Source organism: Mastomys coucha, unplaced genomic scaffold, assembly GCF_008632895.1.
Source record: "Mastomys coucha isolate ucsf_1 unplaced genomic scaffold, UCSF_Mcou_1 pScaffold15, whole genome shotgun sequence".
Classification (NCBI taxonomy): domain Eukaryota; kingdom Metazoa; phylum Chordata; class Mammalia; order Rodentia; family Muridae; genus Mastomys; species Mastomys coucha.
Window position 1 is genome coordinate 60,177,353 of NW_022196897.1, and position 23,236 is coordinate 60,200,588.

The window sequence follows — 23,236 nt, forward strand, 5'->3', positions numbered from 1 at the left end:
TTCTCTTTCTCTCTTTTCTTTTCTTTGTTGTCACTCTCACTGCTGCTATCTGACGTCTCCGAGGAGGAAGACGAAGAAGACGAGGAGGAGGAGGAGGAGGAGGAGGAAGAGGAGGAGGAAGAGGAGGAAGAGGAAGGAGATTTGTTTTTACGTTTTTTGTGTTTATTTTTGCTCTTCTGTAGCTTCTTCTTTTTCTTATCACTTTTCTTTTTCTTTTTTTTCTTTTCAAGTCTATCCAATTTCCTGTAGTTGGAAAGAAATAGTTCTTTCATCAACAAAAGAGAAACTGTCAACAGACTACATCTTCTTAGATGCTAAAACTGGTGTCCACATCTAAACACATTATTTACTTTATTTAATGATAAACCATTTTCTTCCTTTTAAATTATTCAGGCATGAAGACACTGAATAGAATTTAAATTAAGTCAACTTCCTAACTATACTTCAATGGGAATCACTTATTCTTTTGATAAAACATTCATACTGAGTCAGAGCATGAAATTATTAAGCATTCTAAATAAAATGGTTCTCTGATTTAAAGAAAACCTGGCAAAGATGTGTAGCATTAATTGGACCTATGCACAGTCAATCCTGTATGTGTTTTAAGTGCAGAAATACTAATTAACATTATTGCCCGGCAGTGGTGGTGCACACCTTTAATCTCAGTGCTCGGGAGGCAGAAGTAGAGAGATCTATGTGGGTTCAAGGCCAGCCTGGTCTACAGATTGAGAGCCAGGAAAACCAGAGCCGGAGAGAAATCCTGTCTTGAAAAATCAAAACCAAACCAAACCAAAACAACATTAATTATCAAAACTAAGGATCATCTATAAATTCTAGTTTTAGAAACAGAGCAAGTCCACTGCTTTGTGAACTTTCAGTCTGGGAAGATGGACAACTTGTTTAGATGGGGCTGCACTGGGCTCTGCACACCACTTTCCATTTACTGAAACACGGTGAGCGCCCTCTATTGGACTCTATATAATTCTTGAATTCTTTCGCCCAGGTGAAGTGTGCTTAACAAACTTAAACGTTATTGTAAATTTTAACATTCTTCCAGTATTCCTCATAAAACTTCATAAAATTTTAAAAAAGAAAAAAACAGTAAAAATATTTTCCAAGAACAAGCGATGTGTAAAGATATATACAGATTTATTAAGAAAAAGAAAAGCTACAAATAAAACTACTTTCAAATTAATTACTCTGAAAGCTACAATAGCTTAGTGGTATAATCTGAGGACACAAACACTAATTTTCTTATTATTGAAAAGACAAGATTTGTATTACTACAGCTGAGGAATCAATCAATACATGTACTGCATAATTCAGGCATCACCACGAGCTCTCTGCATAAGAGCTAAATGCAGAGCCCAGGGAAAACACCAGAGACAAATCCATCCCGTGGACCCTTAGTCACCTGAGAAGCTTCTGCTTCTGTTTGGTGGTGAGCGACTTCAAGAACTCTACTTCAGGGTCTTCCTCCCCGTCACTTGCGACGTAGTCCTGAGTCAACAAAGACAGCCAATTGCCAGATTTTAGACAAATTATTTATTAGAAAAGAAAATGCTTGTAACTTTTGAGAGTTTTGTGTTAGAGACACACCAGAGGTGGTATGGTACTTGGACTGGGAAGTGTGGGGGTTTTGAAGATTTAAACAGGTATGCTCTACCTGCGAAAGTGGGTTGCAAGGTTTACAATTGCTTTACAATTCTTGGAAACTATCAGGAAGTAAAAGACGAAAGCAGACAGAAGCTTTACAGTAGGCTTCTGTCCTCTCTTCAACACTCACAAACACTTACTGTCTAAACACAGCACCTTTAGTTTAATGAAATATAAAACTAAGAGCATCTTGAAGCAGCTATAGATCCATAATTACATTGCTTAGCATGCACACAACACTGGGTGCCAGTCCCAGGGGTACAGACACAAAAATCTAAAGACCATGAAACATGAAACTTAGATCAAAATATCAGTGACTTTAAATGTTATAGTTATAGTTATTTATTGTCAACTATATGCAATAAAGTAGTCTTTAATACTCAAACCAGGGCTAATGAGACGGCTCAATGTATAAGGACACTTGCCAGCAAGCCTGAAGACCACATGGTAGAAAGAACTGACTTTTCCAAGTTTTCCTCTTAATTGCACATGTGTCTGAGTGCATGCACACACACACACACACACACACACACACACACACACACACACACACACACACAGGTGAAAACATGCACAAAATGCAGTAAGTTTAAAAACAACTTTCTGAATTTGTGTGCAGTTTAATAAATAGGGATTTTCTATAATGCTTAGGGAGCTGTTTATAGAGTTCTGTCTATTGGCTCCATTTAGAGCCATTTCAAGGGTGTGTTAGCAGGAAGGAACAAACAATCCTATCACCAGTTCAGTTAGACATTTTATCCATATAAACCCAAAGGAGCCATTTCATTTATTAAAATATAGGTTTATAAACAGTTTCTCACTTAGGTTAAAGTAATAAAGAAGGCAAAATCAAAATACATTTAAAGCATTTTTCTTTGCTCTTACTTTCCTATGGATATATGCATATTGGGAAACATTAAGTAGCAATTCACAAGCAATCACATTTAGATTTCCAGGCATTTTCAGCTTACTGATAAAAAGATCATTACCTGTGATGGATCATTTGTGGTCAAGTTTCTCCCCAGTACATTTCGTTTCAGTGCAAACCCACTGTTTCTCATCTCCGCTATTAGCTCCGAGGGGTGCATCGACGGCCCTGTTCACAAAAATCACAGTTTGAATGTATCATTTATATCTCTCTACCTTTTTTGGACGCCACAGTAGGAATGCAGTTGAAGCTTTGTTAAGTGAAATCACAGCTAAATCAACTCAATAATCTTCTGCTGCGCAAATAATCAGATATGATTTTCTAAACAGCAGTCTGGGGACTCAGAACAGAAATAATTGCATTTTTCTTCATGTGCATGGAGATGCTTGGCTTATGTAACTCTGTCATACTGAAATGTCCACTTACAAGTTTTTAGTATAAAATTGAAACACAATAATGAAAAGCTACAATTAAACTTTTACTGGTTATTCTCAGTAAGAATTTAAAAAAAATCAAATATCAATTCTGAATAAACTACCATGTGTTTGTATTACCAACACCACACACACACACACACACACACACACACACGCGCGCGCCACACACACACACACACACACACACACACACACACACGCACACTCAAGCACTCAGTTATTAATTACATTATCTATGTACCTGGATTTTGAAATTCTAGTGACTAAGGCTGGTGACAAGCCCTTTCTGGCTAGCTCTCAGTGTGTGTATTTTATATTTTCTGTAAGGCTGGTGACAAACCCTTTCTGGCTAGCTCTCAGTGTGTGTATTTTATATTTTCTGCAGACTGATGTTTTCACTTGTGCAACAATATCCCAAGCTGGAAATTGAGCTGCTTTTTGGCCTCATAATATGCACTAATTAAATATTTTTAAAATTTTAAAGGTCGGCTCCCTTTCCAAAGACTTGGGACTCAGGGTAGGAAAGACTCTTTCCTCCCAACCTTTATATTTTCACCTCCTTTTGCTCTCCAAGGTCACAAACTAGGTGATAACACATGGCCTCAGATGACACATCTATGATGTAGCTCTAATGTGGTGGGAGAGAGCTGCTGCCAGCAAACATTTCATAGGAGAAGGCAGGGATAGAGACAAACACCTGGGAACAGATTCTGAGTTTGCTCATCAATTCGTTTGCTCTTTCTTTCCCGGTTTGGTCTTCTGCCACTCATTTCTATGGATTGTTTAATTTAATTTGCTTGCTAGCATTAATAAAACCTTAAATAAAATTTGAATCTTAAGTATTATATGGCATAAAAGCACTCAGACAACTAACAGCTTTAAATCAGAAACAGAGTCTGCTTTGGTTGGTTTTCAAGTTTCATCTGTAGGAACATAATTATATAAAGCATAAATGGGCCTTATTATTAAAATTATATTTTCTTGTCAACTTTAATTGACATCAGACAAACCCAGAAAACATACATACTGGAGCTCGGGGCTAGAGCACCTGCCCAGCCTGAACAGGTTTCTGGGTTGGGTCCCCAGAAACACATACACAAAGGCAAACGTGATAAGGATTAGGAACCTGGCTCTTAGCTTAAGATATTACTTGAAATTTTTAATTATCGTCACTACAGGATGGATAATTTTAATATTTTAGAAACAATGTCTTTACATTACTTCTAACTACTTGAAAATGATTTTTCCTGTGTGACAGAAATTAGATTATGAAACAAACATTCCTGTCTTCACATGCCCTTCCATGCTGTAGGACTGTTAAAAATAGTACTCAGTTACTTGCCCAACAAAAGGCCTCACTATCAACAGCACCCACCTGCTCTTAGCTATCTTATGGTATTCCTCAAAATTATAAAAGTGCTTAGAAGAATTTACTTAAATTATGTATAGGTGTGTACAGGTGTGGTGGTCAGAGGACAGCTTGTAAGAGGCTTCTGGGGATCAGGCCGTCAGCTTTAGTAGCATCCCAATGGTACCAGTCATTTTTGTACTGGGGAGTTGAACTGGACTTGCTAATCAACCACTCTGCCACTGTGCATAGCTTGCCAGCCCAGAGGCAAGTGTTCTTCCAGTATTTTTGTACTTAAATCTCCTACCCTCAAAAGCTTGAGGTTTAAAGTTCTTGGTTTAGAAGATATGACAAGGCAGGTTTAATTAAGATATATTTAGCAAGACATTTTTCTACTTTCCATGTCACTGTGACAGAGGCTATGTAGAATTATGCTGATAAAAGTAACTCTAGGTCTCTGAAAAGTCAAAACAGAAACAATAAACATGTGTGCATGTGTGTGTATATATAAGAAATATATAAACCTATGCTTGTGTACATAGGGTTCTCTCCCTTGACCATTCTCTGGATTGGGTCTCAACACTACTGCTCTGGATGCTGTGAGTTATCACCCCTAGCAAAACAGTCACACTGATAAAACAGACTGCTCAACAACTATGTTCAAATACAGGCATTTGCCACAATGTCTGCACTGGTAGCACACACTTCTTTCCTTCCCCCAATTTATCTCGTTAACTGGGTTCATAGCACCACCACTTCCATGAATCAGAATCTTTTTCAGGAGAGAGGAGCAAGGGCATTGAGACAGGACCGTATGTAGCCCTGGTTAGCCTTGAACCTGCTGTGTAGCTGAGAATGACCTGGAACTTCTGTCCCCCTGGCTCCTATCTCCCAAATTCTGGGATCACAGGCATCTGAATATCTTTCTGTCCTTTCGTAAGGTGAGACTGACTGTGTATCTAAGGATTCACTGTTCCTCCCTTTACTCCATACAAGGGCATACAGGGACACTAGCTATAGTATACTATTTAAGAGAGAGCTAGCTAGTGGGAATTATCAGAAACTTATTTAAGAAAGAGCTAGCTAGTGGGAATTATCAGAAACTATCTCATACTTACATCCAATTTCTCACTGTACTATAACAATTTTGCTTTTAAGAAAGCTTATAGAGGGGCTGGAGAATTGGCTCAGCCATTAAGTGACTTGCTGTTCTTGCAGAGAATGTGGGTCCCAGAATCTACACAGAGGCTTACAATAGACTTTTAACAACAAAGCCAAGGGCTCTGATATCCTCTTCTGGCCTCCATGGGAACCAGGCATGAACACGATACATATATGAACATGCAAACACTCATATATGCACATTGAAAAAAATATCTAGGAAGCTTATCAAAAGTTGTCTTTTTAGGAAGACTAAAATGGAAGCCAGGTGTGATGGTGTACACCTTTGATCCCAGCTACTTGTGAGGCAAAAGCAGGTGGATCTCTGAGTTCAAGGTCAGATTGGTCTACAGAGTGAGAACCAAGGACAGCTAGAGATACAGAGAAACCTTATCTTAAAAAACAAAAAACAAAAAAAGGGCAGGGGAGACCAAAAAGGAGACAATTAACAAAAACAAGGTATAATGGCATTTATTACAAAAATGTCATAATGAAACTCACTACTCTGTATGCTAACTTAAACAATAACAATAAAAAAGCAGGGAATGCAGCAGGAACAATGGAGCGTTGAGTCCCAGGGAAGAGTGAACAGGGCTATTAATAACGTGTGTGGGTGATGTTTATTTATAAAGATGGGGATGTTCTATGTATGATTTTTCTAAAGGTTATGCAAGAACCAACTGTACTGAACTGTATTAAGCTGTGCCATCCTCAGGATTTTCCTGACACACTGCCAGTTCATCTTAGAGGAGACTGCAGACAATAGGGCTCCTACTGCCCTTACCCCAAGGTTCATACAGAAGACAGCTATCAATCTCTATTAAGACACAGAATGTAAAGGAAAATTAAACACTCATGTGGCCGAAAAATACAAAGGAAAGAAAATATGAAACTATCCTTATTGTATGCTAGTCAAAATTACTGTTTGTTAAAAACAACCCTGCCTTACAGAATCAATATAAAGATCTAGGACATATTTGATTATATCTTTATTATTTATGTTTCCAACTTAATTTACATATAAAGCGGTGATACAATAAAGCTAATTCATATGCTGAAGGGAGTATCAGACTCCTCTGTGTTGTGAGACCATGAAGATCAGAACTTGCTATTCACTTTAAAGTAACTACAGGAATACAAATGCTCTGGTTATCTGTTAGCCTCAAAAACAACACATTGAGGGCTACTGGTATAGTCTTGCTTGGCATGTATGAAGACTGTGGTCTCATCCCTAGCAACTCATAAACTGGACATGGTGGTGTATACCTGTAACACTATCATTTGGGATGCTGAAGCAACAGATCAATTAAGGTCATCCATGACTACACAATGGCTACACAGGATCCAGCCTGGGTTATATGCCTCAAAAAACCAGAGGGGGAGAGGAGAATATACATGAAGTTCAAGAACAAGTAGAGTTAGAAGTTAGTGCTATGAGAAGAAGCCAACTGAAAAGGGCAGCCAGGTACTTTCTTGGGTGAAAGCAAAGTCTCCTGTCTTGTTGAGGATGCAGTTAGCAGGCGCACTCCTCTGCCACACTCAAACGCGACACTAAAGAGTGGTGCACTTTAACTTCAGACAGTTGTAAGGGGCTCAGTATGGGGGTGCACGCTTTAATGTTAGCACTTGGGAGGGAGAAGCAGGCAGATCTCTGTGAGCTAGAGGCCACCTTGGTCTATATAGCAAGTTCCAGTGATTTTTAAGATCTGTCTTACTAAGACTTTAGGAGAGCCCTGTTTTTAATCTTCAAGCTTGTAATATTTTTGATAAAATTGGTTCATAGGAAAATATATTTATAAAATATATTTCCTATTATAAAATATATTTAGAAGAGATAGATAACCTTTGATGTTTTGAATGGTTAGTGAAATTCTCCATTCACATGATTACTAAATAAACTTTTGCCTGCTAAACGTGTATACTGAAAAAGGCAATGGGGATAGAAAAAAGGTAAGATACAGGCCCTATTTCAGAAAAAAAATTTTTTTCCAGGATAAAACTAAAAACTCAGGATCATTTTCAGACTTGAGAGGTTTAAGAAAGGGTAAAAGCAGGGCATTCGAGTGGAACATGATGAAGGTTCACAGTGTTTACCAAGTTTGATTTGGGCAGAAGAATTAGTATTTACAAGATAAACTAAATTTCATTCTTTTATCTGGATAACCACACACTAACTTCCTTTACTTGACAGTAGTAGATGGAATGAATTTAAGAGAGTTATAGAAATGAGACTTATGGGGCAGGAAGACAACTTAGTTAATAAAGTGCTTGCAGGCAAGCATGAGGACATGAGTTCAGATCTCTCGTACTCAGGTAAAAAGCTGAGGTATGGTGTATATGTCTATAATCCCAGCACCAGGAGGGAGACAACAGGATCTGTGGGGCTCAACCCACGTGTGTACATGCACATACACAGAGACTTATGATTGTGATTTGAGATTCAAAACATCCTTTGAGATTATGAGTGTTGTATCCTCCATTAGTATCAGATATGCCTTTAACAAAAAGCAGAGACATTTATTGATAGAATAAGACTATAATCAATTTGCTGCCATCAGTAGACATTCAAAAAAAATCACTTTAACAAATAGTTTAGGGGCTGGAAGGCTGACTCAGAGGTTAAGCACACTTGCTCTTGCAGAGAACCTAGGTTTGGTTTCCAGCATATGCTGGCTTTCAACTTCCAGCACCAGGGCATCCAATACCATCATCTGACCTCTGAAGCCATCAGGCACACATGAGGTGCATAGGTATACACATAGGCAAAATACTCATTAAATAAGAGACATAAATCTAAATAAAGAGAAACTATACAATAGAAAAAAAAAACATGCAAAGTGGAGGGCAGGGGTGGGGCTATGGCAGAAAGCATGCTGAGCACATAAAAAGCCTTGGGTCTAATCTCCAGTATAGGAAGGGGAGGAAGTAGGGAGGAGATGGGGAAAGAGGCTGACTTAAAGTGTTAAAAGAAAAGGCTACCAACAAAGAATTCAAAATTCACTGAGAAGTGAAAACCTCAGATCAAGTAAATGAATGAAGAATTTGTCTGGGGCTAGACTCATAGGATATATTAATATATCCTAGACTTATAGCCTATATTAAAAGTAGCTCTTCAGAGAGGAGGGTGGAAAGGGGCATATCATGCTGACAGTAACCAAAAAAAGCTAGAATATCAACACTAATTTGGCACTTACAGAGTTCAAAGCAAGTTACTTAGTTAAGGTTACTACTGCTGTAAAGAGAGACTTTAGCCATGGCAATTCTTATAAAAGAAAGCATTTAATTTGGGCTTGCTTATAGTTTCAGAGGTTTAGTCTATTATTATTATGGATAATAGTGATGCATGGTGGCATGACGGCAGATATGGAACTGGAGAAGTAGCTTAAGAGTTTTTTTTTTTTTAAAGAAGTTCAGAGGCTCAGGAAGTATATAAGTGATGAATGAATTTTTTCTTTAGATTTACTTATTATTATAAATAAGTACACTGTAGCTGTCTTCAGACACTCCAGAAGAGGGCATCAGATCTTGTTACAGATGGTTGTGAGCCACCATGTGGTTGCTGGGATTTGAACTCAGGACCTTTGGAAGAGCAGTCAGTGCTCTTACATGTTGAGCCATCTCTCCAGTCCCAGCTTAAGAGTTTTATATCCAGATTCACAGACAGCACAAAGAGAAAGACACTGGGCCAGCTTGGGCTTTTGAACCTCAAAACTTACTCCCAGTACTTCCTCCAACAAGGAGGCAAACCACATGATCAGCTTTGAGCCTGGTGATCACACAGCTGTGGGAAGGATGGGGAGGGGGCTGGAGACCAAGTCCAATCATGTTACATGATCTAATCTATAAAACAGAAATCCTAGCAGTTTAGGTGAGCTTCCCTGGTCAATCACATGTAGCACATTGTTCTTTATCAGGACACAGGAGGGAGGCCTTTCTGCAGGAAGCACAGCACAGTGTTGTACTTCTTATCAAGCCGTGTGCTATATGGTGCTTTGGTTGCTGTCCTGCTTTCAGGGGATCCTCTCTGCTGTAACCCAGAGTCCTAAGATAGAGCTTCCTGAGTTCTGTGAGTCAGCAGTCCTGGGCTGCAGACAGGGGAAGCCTGACTAGCGGTGGTTTTGGTGAGTAGTCTGGGAACTCCCAACCTGAAGCACCTGCTGTCTTACTTAGATCAAGGCAGTCTTTTGAGACGTTCTGACCTAACTTTGGTAGTTAGTTTCAGAAATCACTACATAGAGAAAAAACCCAAAACATCAAAAGACCTAAACCAATGCAATAGAATTTATCAAAAAACACAGGGTACAGTAAAATGCATGCTTAGAGAGATGATTATACTATCAAATGCACATTTTAGAAAATAAGAAAGAAGCAGGGCAGTGGTGGTGTACGCCTTTAATTGAAGCACTCCGGAGGCAGAGGCAGGCGGATTTCTGAGTTGAGGCCATCCTGGTCTACGGAGTGAGTTCCAGGACAGCCAGGGCTACACGGAGAAACCCTGTCAAGAAAAAAACCAAAAAGGAATCAGAAAATAAGATTTAAAATTAATTCCACGAGGCAGTAAGATGGCTCAGTGGGTAAAGGCCCTGTAGCCTAAAAACCCAGGTTCACCCCAGGGTGCGCACAGTAGTAGACAACTGACCTACTCCCGCCCCACCCCCAACCCCCAGCTGGCCTCTGACCTCCACATATGTGCACACTCACACAAATGAATGGATGGAGGAAAACATGTTTACATCAATTCTGGGGCTGCAGGTATAGCTCAAAGATAATGCACTTAGCTAGTACATGTTAAGGCCATGGTTAGATCTGCAGCATCTTAAAACAGCCCAATCCAAAATCAGATGCTTTCCCTTAAAGAACAACAAATTAAACTTAGTAAGAAATAAAACTGAAAACAGGAAAATAGGAGAGAAAAATTACCACACTGAAATCTACTTTCTGGAGAGACCACTAAAACTGAAAAAGCTCTGGGGCTGGAGAGATGGCTCAGTGGTTAAGAGCACAGACTGCTCTTCCAAAGGTCCTGAGTTCAAATCCCAGCAACCACATGGTGACTCACAACCACCTGTAATGAGATCTGATGCCCTCTTCTGGTGTTTCTGAAGACAGCTACAGTGTACTTACATATAATAAATAAATAAAAAAAAAAAAAAAAAAAAAAAAAAAAAAAAAAAAAAAAAAAAAAAAAAAAAAAAAAAAAAAAAAAGAAAAAGCTCTAGCCAGGCTAGTCAAGAAAAGAAAGGAGATTCGATAACTAATAACAGGAAAGAATGAAGGGACATCATTACATATCCCAGGTGTTTTATAAAAGTAATAAAGGAACATGATAAAGAATTCTGTGTCATGGAGTTTTAAAATGAACCAAATGCCTTAGGAAACAAAAATCTAAGAGCACTCATACAATTAAAGAAATTTGATAAACAATAATAATGATCTTTGAAGATAAAAAGCTTCAGACCCAGATCTATGCACTAGCTAAATCTATCAAACATCTAAAGGAGGATATAAAAGAATAAAAACAAACAAACAAAAAATGGCAGGCCAGTATTTCTCACAAACACAAATATATAAATCCTAAATGATGTATTAGCAAATGATTCCAACAACTTATACCACAACCAAGTGGTGTTTAATCCAGATACACAAGGCTGGTTCAACATTTGAAAATCAATTCATGCAGCTGGGTGCGGTGTATGCACTGTAGCTGGGTGTGGTGTATGCACTGTAGCTGGGTGTGGTGTATGCACTGTAGCTGGGTGTGGTGTATGCACTGTAGCTGGGTGTGCTGTATGCACTGTAGCTGGGTGTGCTGCTATGTGCTGTAGCTGGGTGTGCTGTTATGTGCTGTAGCTGGGTGTGCTGTTATGTGCTGTACCTGGGTGTGCTGTTATGTGCTGTAGCTGGGTGTGCTGTTATGCACTGTAGCTGGGTGTGCTGTTATATGCTGTAGCTGGGTGTTGTGTATGTGCTGTAGCTGGGTGTGCTGTTATGTGCTGTAGCTGGGTGTGCTGTTATATGCTGTAGCTGGGTGTGCTGTATGTACTGTAACTGGGTATGCTGTTATGTGCTGTAGCTGGGTGTGCTGTTATGTGCTGTAGCTGGGTGTGCTGTATGTACTGTAACTGGGTGTGCTGTTATGTGCTGTAGCTGGGTGTGCTGTTATGTGCTGTAGCTGGGTGTGCTGTATGTACTGTAACTGGGTATGGTGCACACACCTGTAGTTGGGTGTGCTGTATGCACCTGTAGCCCCAGCACTTGGGAGCCAAAGCAAGAGAATCTAAAGTTTGAGGTTGGTCAGAACTATACAGTGAGTTCTGAATCCAATCTGTTAAAAAACCAAATGAATAAAGTCAATTATGTAACTCACCAAACATATTATCAGGCTAAAATAGAAAAAACATATGATCATATAGTACATTTACAAAAATAACAAATTGACCATTTATAAAATGGTGCATTTTACTGATCCATAATACTAAAAGCCAGTGACTGGCATTACCAGAGCTTTAGGACTGGTTTGATTACTTTCAGAATTGGTAAAGGGCTAAATTAAATGGTGGGTGTGATGGGTGGCTAAGAAGCAGGCTGAAGCAGGTTGGCATTAGCCCCTTAAGAGTACTTCTGCCCTCTACACAGTGACTGCATAGGGCTAACATCTGCATTCTAAAGACAGAAGCCTAAAAGTCAAACAAGCATGGATATGCAAAATCTTACCTAGGAAAAGGAAGCATTTAAGAAACAGAATTCTGCCAGGCAGTTGTGGCACACACCTTTAATCCCAGCACTTGGGAGGCAGAGGCAGGCGGATTTCTGAGTTTGAAGCCAGCCTGGTCTACAGAGTGAGTTCCAGGACAGCCAGGGCTACACAGAGAAACCCTGTCTCAAAAAACCAAAACCAACCAACCAAACAAACAAACGAAACAGAATTTCATTCTTTTATTTCATGAAGACAACCTGACCTACTGCTTTACAGTTAACTACACATAAATGTATTACTTGGTGGTCTAGAAGGTTTATTATATGACCATTCATACTACTGTGTGTTAAGCATAATAGTAAACTCTATTCCATCAAAGAGTGGACGATCCCAAAACAGGGAAGTCTACAGACACAAATGAGACCTACAGAGAGAATCTCTTATAAGCATTACCTGTCAATAAAAAAGCTGATGGCCACTGAGCTGAGGTAGGAAATAAAAGGGACACTGGCAGGAAGAGAGAGAATTCTGGGAAATAGTGAGAGAATAAAAGGAGACTCAGAGAGAAAAGAGAGATGGAGCACAGAGATGGATATAAACCAACAGGTAGATGAACTCAGAGATGCTGAGAGAAACAGGCCAGGATTAAAGAGAAGTAACTAACCAACACATGACCAGGGAATGAGCCAAAGCTTATGGCCTAGGCATTTAATAATAAATAATCAGTCTCAGAGTTGTTCTGGGAGCAGGACTGGGAAGGAAAAACAAAATTTAAAAATTATTTAAACACAGACCAGTGGCTGCCTTCTCTGGGAACTAAAGGGTGAATGAAAGCTGAAGGGTAAGTTTCTTCTTGGTGTACTGAAAATGTCCTAACTGACTGATGTAGACACAAGACTCTGCAATGTAGTAAAAGTAATAGAGCTGAAATGTTCATTTGAAATTAGCTCATGAAGATGATGAAAAACCACTCTACTTTTTCAAAAGAAGTTTAATTGTAATACAAGTTAAAAGTTAAGAGTCAATAGTAAGAATAAAGGTGTCAGGGCTAGGGATCTAGCTTCAGTGGCAGTGTTTCCCAGCATGCATGAAGGCTGAGCTTGATCCCCAGCACTGCATGCTCTAGGAGTGATGGCTCTTGCCTGTAATCCCAGCACTCAGGAGGTGGAGGCAGAAGGATCACAGCTCAAAGTAACCCTTGGCTATGTATCAGGTAAAGCCAGGCTTGGGCCATATGACACACTGTTAGAAAGAAAAGAAAGCTACCCACTATAGACTAGGCATGTGGGCTAGCCATTTAGTTATACTATACGGAAGTCTTTTATAAGACATCACTCACTGCTGAAGCTTACAAGTTTTGGAGGTAATTTTGATGTGTCTGGAGTGGATGGAAACTTACAAACTTACGATGATCTTATCAGCAGAAAAGATATTCTAAACCAGCTTAGCCCAAAGAAGCATTTTGATTGCCTAATTTAACTCTGTAAAGGAGAAGTAAATCTTATAGCTGGTCTCTGTAAACCTCACAGCTGGAATATTCTAACAGCACCTTGCAGTTTCCAGTGATCAAAGTAAGTTACTTTATATACTATACTAAGAATTTCATAATAGAAATAATGTAACACCAGGGGGTGCAGTTATCATGAAATAATTACACTCCTGGGAGATTACAGGCACAAGGCTGTACCCCAGGGGTGTGATTATCCCATGATAACCACATCCACTGAAATTGCCTTATTGCAAAAATAATCTCTATTCACTGGCAGGACATTATTCAATAGGTGATTTTTTTTTTAAATGAAAAGACGTTTTTAGCTTGAATCAGCAAGTGGATTAGGAAATTGGTCAGTTTATTTTTTACTGCATTCAAATTCAGAACACACAGCCATTGTTTGTCTTCCTAGTTGATAGAGTAGTGTTTGGATTCTGTTTTTGAGGAGCTTTTAAGAGTTATGTTAGCTTTCATTAAGTGCTAACATTAAACTCAGGTCAGACTTTGAAGGCTCTGTTTGTTAATGGAGCAATGTGATTTAAAATACACAATCCCCTATGTATAATTTTTAATTCTCCTAAAAATTATTCATTAAAAAATTTGAAATGTGATTTATTTTCACTGTTGGAGATACAGATAAGAAAAAATATGGGGCAACGTATCTTAAGCAATTCTATCAGTCAAATAATAGCAATGTTAACATTTTGATCTATTTTCTTCCAACACCTTTTCTAAATTATGCATTTCACTTCAAGCCTACCTGAAAAAGAAACACAAATGTAACTACTGCTTAATTAGGTAATTAATCACAAGTGCTGTGGCGCTAGGCCTCAAATCCAGGGCCTCATATACTGTAGGCAAGGCCTCTACCACTGAGCTGGTCTTATGTTGTAAACAATATCCATATCATTATGAAATCTTTCTACCATCATTTATTTATCTGGACAAGGTCTCACTGTTCATCCCTGGCTGGCCTTGAACTTACAGAGATCTGATCATGTTTCCCTCCTAAGGGTTGAGATGAAAAGTGTGTATCAGCAAGCCAGGTTTCTTCCTACATGGTAATAATGCTCACACTTATTCACTAATAACTTGTTATAACATATTTAGAGCTGTCTCCTGAGAGGCTCTGACAGTGCCCAACTAATACAGAAGTAGAGATTTACAACCATCCATTGAACTGAGTACAGGGTCCCCAATGGAGGAGTTAGAGAAAGAACCCAAGGAACTGAAGGGTTTGCAGCCCCTTAGGACAAACAACAATATGAACTAACTAGTACCCTCAGAGCTTCCAGGGACTAAACCACCAACCAAAGAGTACACATGGTGGGACTAATGGCTCCAGCAGCATATGTAGCATAGGATGGCCTAGTTGGTCATCAATGGGAGGAGAGGCCCTTGGTCCTGTAAAAGTTTATGCCCCAGTGTAGGGGAATGCCAGGGCCAGTAAGTAGGAGAGGGTGGGTTGGTGAGCAGGGGGAGGAGGGAGGAAACAGGGTTTGTTTTTTGTTTTTGTTTTTGATATTTTTTCGGAGGGGTAATCAGGAGAGGAGATATCGTTTGGAATGTAAATAAAGAAAATATCTAATAAAAAATATAACTTGTTATTACATATTTAGGCATTTTTGCTTTGCACTATACAAAATCTTTAATAATAACATTCATAATTATTTCCTTAGGATAAAAATTGATAATTTTTAAAAATTCTGCAATTTAAGCAAACAGAAATAAATATGATCACGTTGAATGAATCTCAATTGTCCTTACATGTGGTTTAAGCAAATGGTTCTCAACCTTGACAATGCATCAGGTATAGATCAGGCCTTTCTTTCAGAGTCTCACTATGCAGCTCAATCTTTCTGCAGTGTCAGCTTCTCAGGGGCTGGCATTAACTTAGTCATGCCTAGTCAACGCCATTGGGAACTTGCATTGGTTCATGTAATCGGAACATAGATGGTAAACATTTTGCTCTATTTTTATCTTCATTTAGTCAGAGTTAGTGCCTTCAGGCAATCTTAGTACATGACACACAGAATCAAAGTCTCTATGTATTTCTTTGTATTTATTCTTGTACCTTCATCTTGTCAATTTGGAAGGAAAAATTGCTAATGGAAATTTCCCTAACATCATATTTCTATAAAGACTGAGACAAGAACTAATTCAGTCTGTTAGCTATTTCTGATTATGAACACAGCCTTTACAACACACTAGTAACTGAGCTCTCTTTAGCTATTCCTATAATTTTGAAAGTAAGTTTAATATGAGAGTATAAAGGAAAACATTACTGTTTTGAACACCGTCATATGACATCCAATGCTGACAGTACAAATTTTAAGCTTCTTTTCCAATTTTAATTAATCACACATTTAATATAAAATAAAAATCACCTGTAATCTTACCAAATTAACATATCAACTATTATCACTTTGTATACTTCCAGTCCTAATAGACATGTATGTGGTTTTATATTAGACTCATAGTCCAGATTCAATCAGTGCACCTTAGCTCACCCAACATATCTCTAAAGTTTACCTTGCCCATTTACCTAATATTAGATTATGTGGCAAGTGAAAATGAGAAATGCTGAATATACAACCCCCTTTTAAAGAGCTTTTTCAGTATATCTTTCATTTTCTTCCAAACTACTCCCCTTCCCACAGAATGCAGACACACTATGCTGAAACGTCAATTCTCCCAGCAATAGCTTTCCCATATCCAGACCACAAGCATTGCTGGGCACGTAGAGAGGACTTCCCTCTGCACACTCTCATTTAGGAACATTCTTTGATGGCGCTTGGAAGCTAAAACTAAAATATTTAAAAATTCATCTGTGTGTGCACGTGCACGTGTGCCTGAGTGTAGTCTCTTTGCAGGCACTGTGTTATACACAGTGATGGTAGAGGCCAGAAGACGGCACTGGATTCCCATGGACAGGGAGTTACAGGTGATTGTGAGCCACTACCTGGGTGCTGGAAACTCAACGTATGTCATTTGTAAGAGCAGTAAAGTGCTGTAAACTACTGAGTCACTTCTCCAGCTCCAGGAAGTTAGTATTTAGACAAATATTGCTATTGTTATGAATCATAATGTAAATATCTGTGTTTTCCAATGGATCTAGGTGACCCCTGTGAAAGAGTCACCCGTCTCCCAAAGGGCTCACTGCACCCCTGACCCCTAGTTGAGAATGGCTGCTTTAGGCCATTAGGTTTAAGAAGTACAGGCTGCAGCATGACTAGCCAATCTACTTTCTATGAGAGCCATTTACAACTGATTCTAATTGTCTAAAGTGACCCAAGTTAAATTCTTTGTGCTTGCATTTTATTTCTGGACCTTTGTACTTTGGTTAAGCTTATCCCTACACAAGGTCGTCCTTGGCGAATAGTCTTTCCCTCATAAGAAAATTCATATAATCAGGTCTGTGTTTCTGGTTAGACTGAAAAGTTGGAGATATTATCTGTGTTGTAATATGACATGTTAAAAGTTTTAATCAGAATGTATGGGTAGAACACGTATCTTCTGTAAGTTAAAACACAAAATTTCCTGGCTTATGTGTACAATACTAAATACAGAGTTCACAGTTATTTGAAAAAGCAAACAAACTATAGTCTTAAAAGAATTAATTTTCAAAAAGCAGGCATGGTAGTTCAGCCTGTAATCATAGCACTGAGGCAGAAGGATTAGCACAGTTTGAGGCCACCCTGGGCTACACTTACATGTCAAAACTACCTCAATACTGCCCACCACTTCAGTAATTAATATTACAGTGGAGCACATGTTCTACATGACCATCCCTGCACATATGTTAGATATTTACTTTATCAATTCCTTACTGATAACATTTGGGTTGCTTCTAATCTTTAACTACAAAGTTTGTGTTCTGCCCACTGAGACATCTCCCTGGCTCTGTTTTTAATTTTTTTTTTTTTTTTTAATACTTTCAAATGGCCTCTAGAAAGGCTATTTATCAAAGTGTTTATTTTACCACTACTCCAATACTGGATATATACTGCTTTTAAAATACAGAAGAGAATAAAGAGGGGGAAAAGTAGTTTTTTAGCTGCTTTACTATTCTTTTTTTGTTTGTTGACAGGGTTTCTCAATGTGGCCTTGCTTGTTCTGAAACTATGTACACCAGGCTGACCTCAAACACTTGGAGACTCACTTGTCTCTGCCTTCTGAGTTCTGAGATTAAAGGTGTGTGCTACCACACCCAGGGTTATCCTTATTTTTAACATCCGGAGCTAAAAGTCATGCAAGTAATGTAACCTATTTTATGTTACAGACGTGAGTAGGTTATTTCCACTATGATATAGCAAGCTCTCAGCTACTGCCATAGTACTCTGCATGCTGCCATGCTCCTCACCATGACGGTCATAGGTTCTAACTTCTGAAATGGTGAGGCCCACATAGACTGTTTCTTCTGTAAGTTCCCTTGGTAATGGGAATTACTCATTCAAAGCAATAGAAAAGCAGCTAAAATACTAGTCCTCCTACCACAAGATAGAAGTGGAGACAGGTGACTGCCAGGAAGCTTGCAGACTAGCAAGCCTGTAATAAGCAGCATCCAACAACAAAAATAACTTTGTTGTAAACAATGTAGAGGACAAGGCTGGATGACAGCAGATGGTGTCCTCTGATGTGTACCCTGACCTCCATTCCTCCTGGAATTCACACATTTGCATTCATATACACAAATGTGTACACATGTATACACACATACATATGCACACTTGCATGCGCAAACACACATACATACACACACACTGTTTTCAAGGCCATATTTGGCTACATAGTGTGTTTAAGGCTTTTATGAGACCTTGTGGATAGGCCTGGTGCGGTTTGTATGCTAATTCTGTTCTCCTGGGAGGGATTGTGGACAAGGAGTGAGTCATACTCAGGTGACTTCTTGTGAACCAACCCCTTAATGAATAAAGGAGCCAGTAACTGGGCGAGTAGGAAGGACTTCTGGGTTGGACAGAGAAAGAAAGGAAGCAGGAGAGAGTTCTTTTTGGAACTGGGACAGCAGAGGGGTACGATGTAGCTGCTAGAGCTTCCCTATAATATGGCGGATGCACCAGGATTCACCACTGGAGGAATCAGATTTTAATAAGGCTTACAAGATTAGGTTTTAGTTGTTGCGCCCAGAGATTGAGTTACCACTGTTTCTGAACTGAGTTTGTGTTGTTTTTCTTCATCTGGGTTCAAGAGAGAAAGGTAAGATTGTAAAGCTTGCTAGATGTGCACCACAAAGGCCCTGGCGGGGGGTTGAAGCATGGAACTGGCGTGGTATTGACCCGCCAGTGGGAACCTATCGAGCGAGCTGGGTGGAAAGACTGGAGTTCTGACTCCAAGTCGGCCATTGCCCGCCATTGCACGGCCGACCAGGTCGCCTGGGCAGAGGCACAAGCTCAGGAACATGCAAGTTGATTTTTTTAAATATTTCCTGCAACACACAGACATTTAGCTAGAAAAATCAAACTCTATTCTAGAGCACCTCAAATTTAACACAGATAATGAAGAATTCCCCAGTTATCCTTTTGCAGGGAGGCAGGGAGAGTAGCATACTACAGACTGAACCCAAGACCTCATACACACCTGACACACAAAGCCCTCTACTGCTGAGCTACACCACTGGCTCTCATTATCCTATTTGGGGAACGTAAATTAAACTCAGGAGCAACAAGAGAGTTCAGGTAAATAAAAATGTTTTATCTTTGCTTGTTTGACAAAATTCTAAAACAAATAACTTTTGTCTAATGCCTACCTGAGCCATCAGTAGGAACTGAACTTGCATTGATCCCAGAAAGACCAAACAAGGGACACTCTCGATCTGTGTTCACATGGCCCCACTTGTGACATTTAATACACCTTACATTTCGAACCTGAGAAATAATAAACATTATTTTGATTCTCAAATACCAACAGCCTAACACCCCCGTAGGTCCCCCACCCCACTCTGCTTCTTTTTCACTTTGAAGACAAGGCTTTATTATATAGCCCTAACTGATCTACAACATGATTTGTGCATCAGGCTGGCCTTGAACTCACAGAGATCCACCACTTATGCTTCCAGGGCACTGAGATTAAACATGTACCAATGTATTTGGCTAAATTACTTTAAAAAAAGATCCCCAGGGAAAGCAATTCTATTATTATGGTAGGTAATTCAATGTAAATACTAAAATTTGTGTTATAAATTTTGTCTAAAATTTAACCTGAATCCTATCTGTGTTTCCTACAATAAAATGTCATTTAAAAAGAAATGGTAAACACAAAAGAGTTATGTCATGGCTTCATTTTAGGTTCTTTATTTTTATACATTCACTAAAGTATTCCTCCTCCCTCCCTTGTTGCATAGTACCTTTTTTTACACAGGGTAGCTCAGGCTGAGCTCTCCATCTTCTTGCCTTGCCTCAACCTTTCACACACTGGAAAAACAGGCCTGTGCCACCCACCCAGCTACATTTTTTTTTATTTTTTTGTCCTACTCCAAATTGAAGCCAGGCCCTCATAACACAATGTGAAAGTTGTTTTTTCAGCTGGGCAGTAGTGGCAAATTATTCTGTAAAGTAAAAATGGTATTTTACACTGTTTATGTTTGTGTCTGTTTACAACCACTCCACTCTGCTGTTGTGACAGATGTAGCAGGAAAGCTGCCACAGACAATGCACATATGACTAAAGCGAGGGTTATCACAGGGATCAGCCTGGAGTGACAGAAGACTGTTTCTAAATCAGTAATACTTTTAACATCTTTTCTTGACCTTGAGTTAATTCTCTAAACTATTTGAAAACTGTAGTGGCCATACCATTATCCCTTCACTGGAGAACTTGATTCTCATCTTCCATGTGCCTATCACACTTCATGTTTTCTTCTCATTCCTATCATTTGACATAAATATAAACCACAAAGTTCTTTTTGAGCTCAAACACTGTGGTGCTAATCTTGGCTGGCAACCTCACTACATATGAAATCAACTAGAACCCAAGCTGCTGGACACTCCTGTGAGGGATGTTCTTGATCAGATTATTAAACCTGGGCCACAGCTCCTGGTGACAACACATAAAAGAATTCAAAGAAGGAAGCTTTTGAGTTTTTCATGTTGGCATTGTTTCTCTCACTGGCAAGTTCAAGTTCCTCTATCCTGTTGCTGCTTGTATTAAATCCAGCTTCTTCAAGATTCCAACACAGACTAAAGAAAGACCAGCAGCTCTCTAAGAATCCTCTAGGACTGCAGAGACATTCAGCCTCATGGACCAAACGCTGACTACCTGAATCACAACCTCTAAGGTAGCATAATAAATCCCTCTCTAATGTATGTGTGTGTGTGTGTATTTTTTCATCCCATCAGTTTTGTTCTTTAAAGAACTCTAATACAAATATTTTTTTGGAAAATAATGTAAATATATATATACACATACTAAATAAAAAGTATTCTTAAAGAATAAATATGTTACTTGCCTGAATACCAAAGGGCTGATCTCTGATGTTCATGTCATCTTTGGCATATCTGTTAAGTACAAATAAATGTATGACTATAATATTAAGAAAAATTTAACAAATTCAGTGACAGCTAACCTAAAAAAAGGTTAAAGTTTTTAAAACATTATAAAATGTATTATTACTATAAAGTATAAAACCAGCATCAATTTTTAAGTGTCCATATAGTCTGATAATATACAGTTTTAAAGAATGAGCAAGTACATAAATCCAGGCTTGAATGAAGGGCACTGTTAGTACGAGGTAAGTCTTTAAACACCCTTCACATTAGTCACTTGCTGGTGAGTGAACGAACCTTAACAAACAAGAGACAAGAAGGACCACAGGCAACCACATGCTTTCCCCATAACAAAGCAGCCTTACTTTTCCCTCGGAGCTCCTTTCTGCCATTCGAACTTGTACTCTGTCTCTCCTTCTGTTTCTTCTTTCTATAACAGTCATTAAAAAAATCTGTCAATTGTCCATAAAAATCACAATCAACTATAAATCAATTCAAACAGAGAAAAGTACCTTACCTCTTTGTTTTCTTGATTGCATATTCAAAGCACAGGAGGGAAGCAGGACAAGTTAGAAATGTCAGCAGAAAAGTCTACTACTTATCACTGGAGGATATAATACAACATTGAAATATCCTTCAGAATAGGCATGTTAATTCCTAATTTTTAAGCTTTTATGTTTTCACTGGCAGTGAATAGACTTTCCATTTGAAAATGTATTTTAATAAGGACTACAGATATGTTTACATTATGAAAGGGCTGAATGTACCTCTGCCAGTATTGAGCATTTCCCCCCAAAGGACCTAAGCTATTACATTAGAAACTATGTTTATTTTACTTTACTCATGATAACATTCTCAGAGAGCAACAGCAATGGAATAACCTTTAAAAATACTGTCTCCTCTTCTCAATCTTTAAAGATGTAAATACATCAGGTAATTACATCAAAGCTCAAAGAAAATGAGGCAGGTACCTTTTTTAACTCCTGGTGGGGCCTCATACATGAAATTCAGGCCATTCTTTACCCGCTCATCTCCCATAAGCAATCTGAATGAAATAACGATAAAAATTTAAGTCAAGAAGAATATGACAGTACACTATCTCTTGGAAGGAACACTGAAGAAATTAAGACAAACCCTGAACAGTGCTACCTTACTAGAAACTTGCTGCCAATCTGAGGCTTCCTCCCCACCTCCAGTTCTTTCAGTAAGAAAGGAAAAGGATGATATGGCTACTTTAACAGGATTTCCCTTAAAACTGTGAACTGTTGCTGAAATAGTTAGTTTTGAAATCTTGTATGCTATCAGATATTTTGGTGCCACAACCTTCTGGCTTTTTAAAACAGGGTTTCTCTGTGTAGCTCTGGCTGTCTGGGAACTCAAGTTGTAGATCAGGCTGGCCTCGAATTCACAGAGATCTACCTGCTTCTGCTGGGATTAAAGGTGTGCACCACCATGGTTAGCTATTTTAGTATTTTAACTGGTGTGTGTGAATGTGCTTGCACATGGAGTTCAGCAGCTAAGATGAGGTGCTTTTCTCAACCATTCACCTTATTTGTAAGTAATTTTGTGTGGTGTGTAGAAGCATGTCTGCATGCATGTGAAGGTCAAAGGACAGATTTGTGTGAACCTCTATGTGTCTTAGGGATTGCACCTACCTTTACCCATCTGGCCAGCCCTCCATCTTACTTTTTAGACAGGACTCTCAATAAATCTGGGGTTCACACTGACTGGACTAGAACAGTTAACCAGCAAGCCGTAGTATCTTCCTGTCTCTACCTCCAGAGAACTGGGATCAGAGGCACCTACCACACATCTGGCCTTTTATGTGGGGGCTAGGAATCTAAACTCAGGTCCTCATGCCTGCATGACAAACACTTTACAAATTGAACCAACTTCCAAGCCCCGAGAACCAAATTCTTTAATGAGAACAAAGATGAAGTTTAACAAAATTCTGTAACAGGCTAATACGATAAAAGCCTCAAATGTGCTTAGATTTTTTTTTTTTTTTTTTTTTTTTTT

At 38.9% G+C, this 23,236-nt stretch overlaps 1 protein-coding gene across 1 annotated transcript in view; it reads right to left on the reverse strand.

Moving 5' to 3' along the window:
• The window catches only part of Cir1 (corepressor interacting with RBPJ, 1), a 31,207-nt gene that overhangs the window by 3,429 nt on the left and 4,542 nt on the right, over positions 1–23,236 (reverse strand). Inside the window, exons 3-10 of the mRNA XM_031373206.1 lie at positions 22,189–22,262; positions 21,735–21,745; positions 21,583–21,647; positions 21,181–21,229; positions 19,484–19,601; positions 2,646–2,752; positions 1,415–1,500; positions 1–243 (exon numbers count right to left, since the gene is read on the reverse strand). Of these exons, the coding sequence (XP_031229066.1) occupies positions 1–243; positions 1,415–1,500; positions 2,646–2,752; positions 19,484–19,601; positions 21,181–21,229; positions 21,583–21,647; positions 21,735–21,745; positions 22,189–22,262 (753 nt within the window). The remainder of the gene's footprint in view (positions 244–1,414; positions 1,501–2,645; positions 2,753–19,483; positions 19,602–21,180; positions 21,230–21,582; positions 21,648–21,734; positions 21,746–22,188; positions 22,263–23,236) is intronic.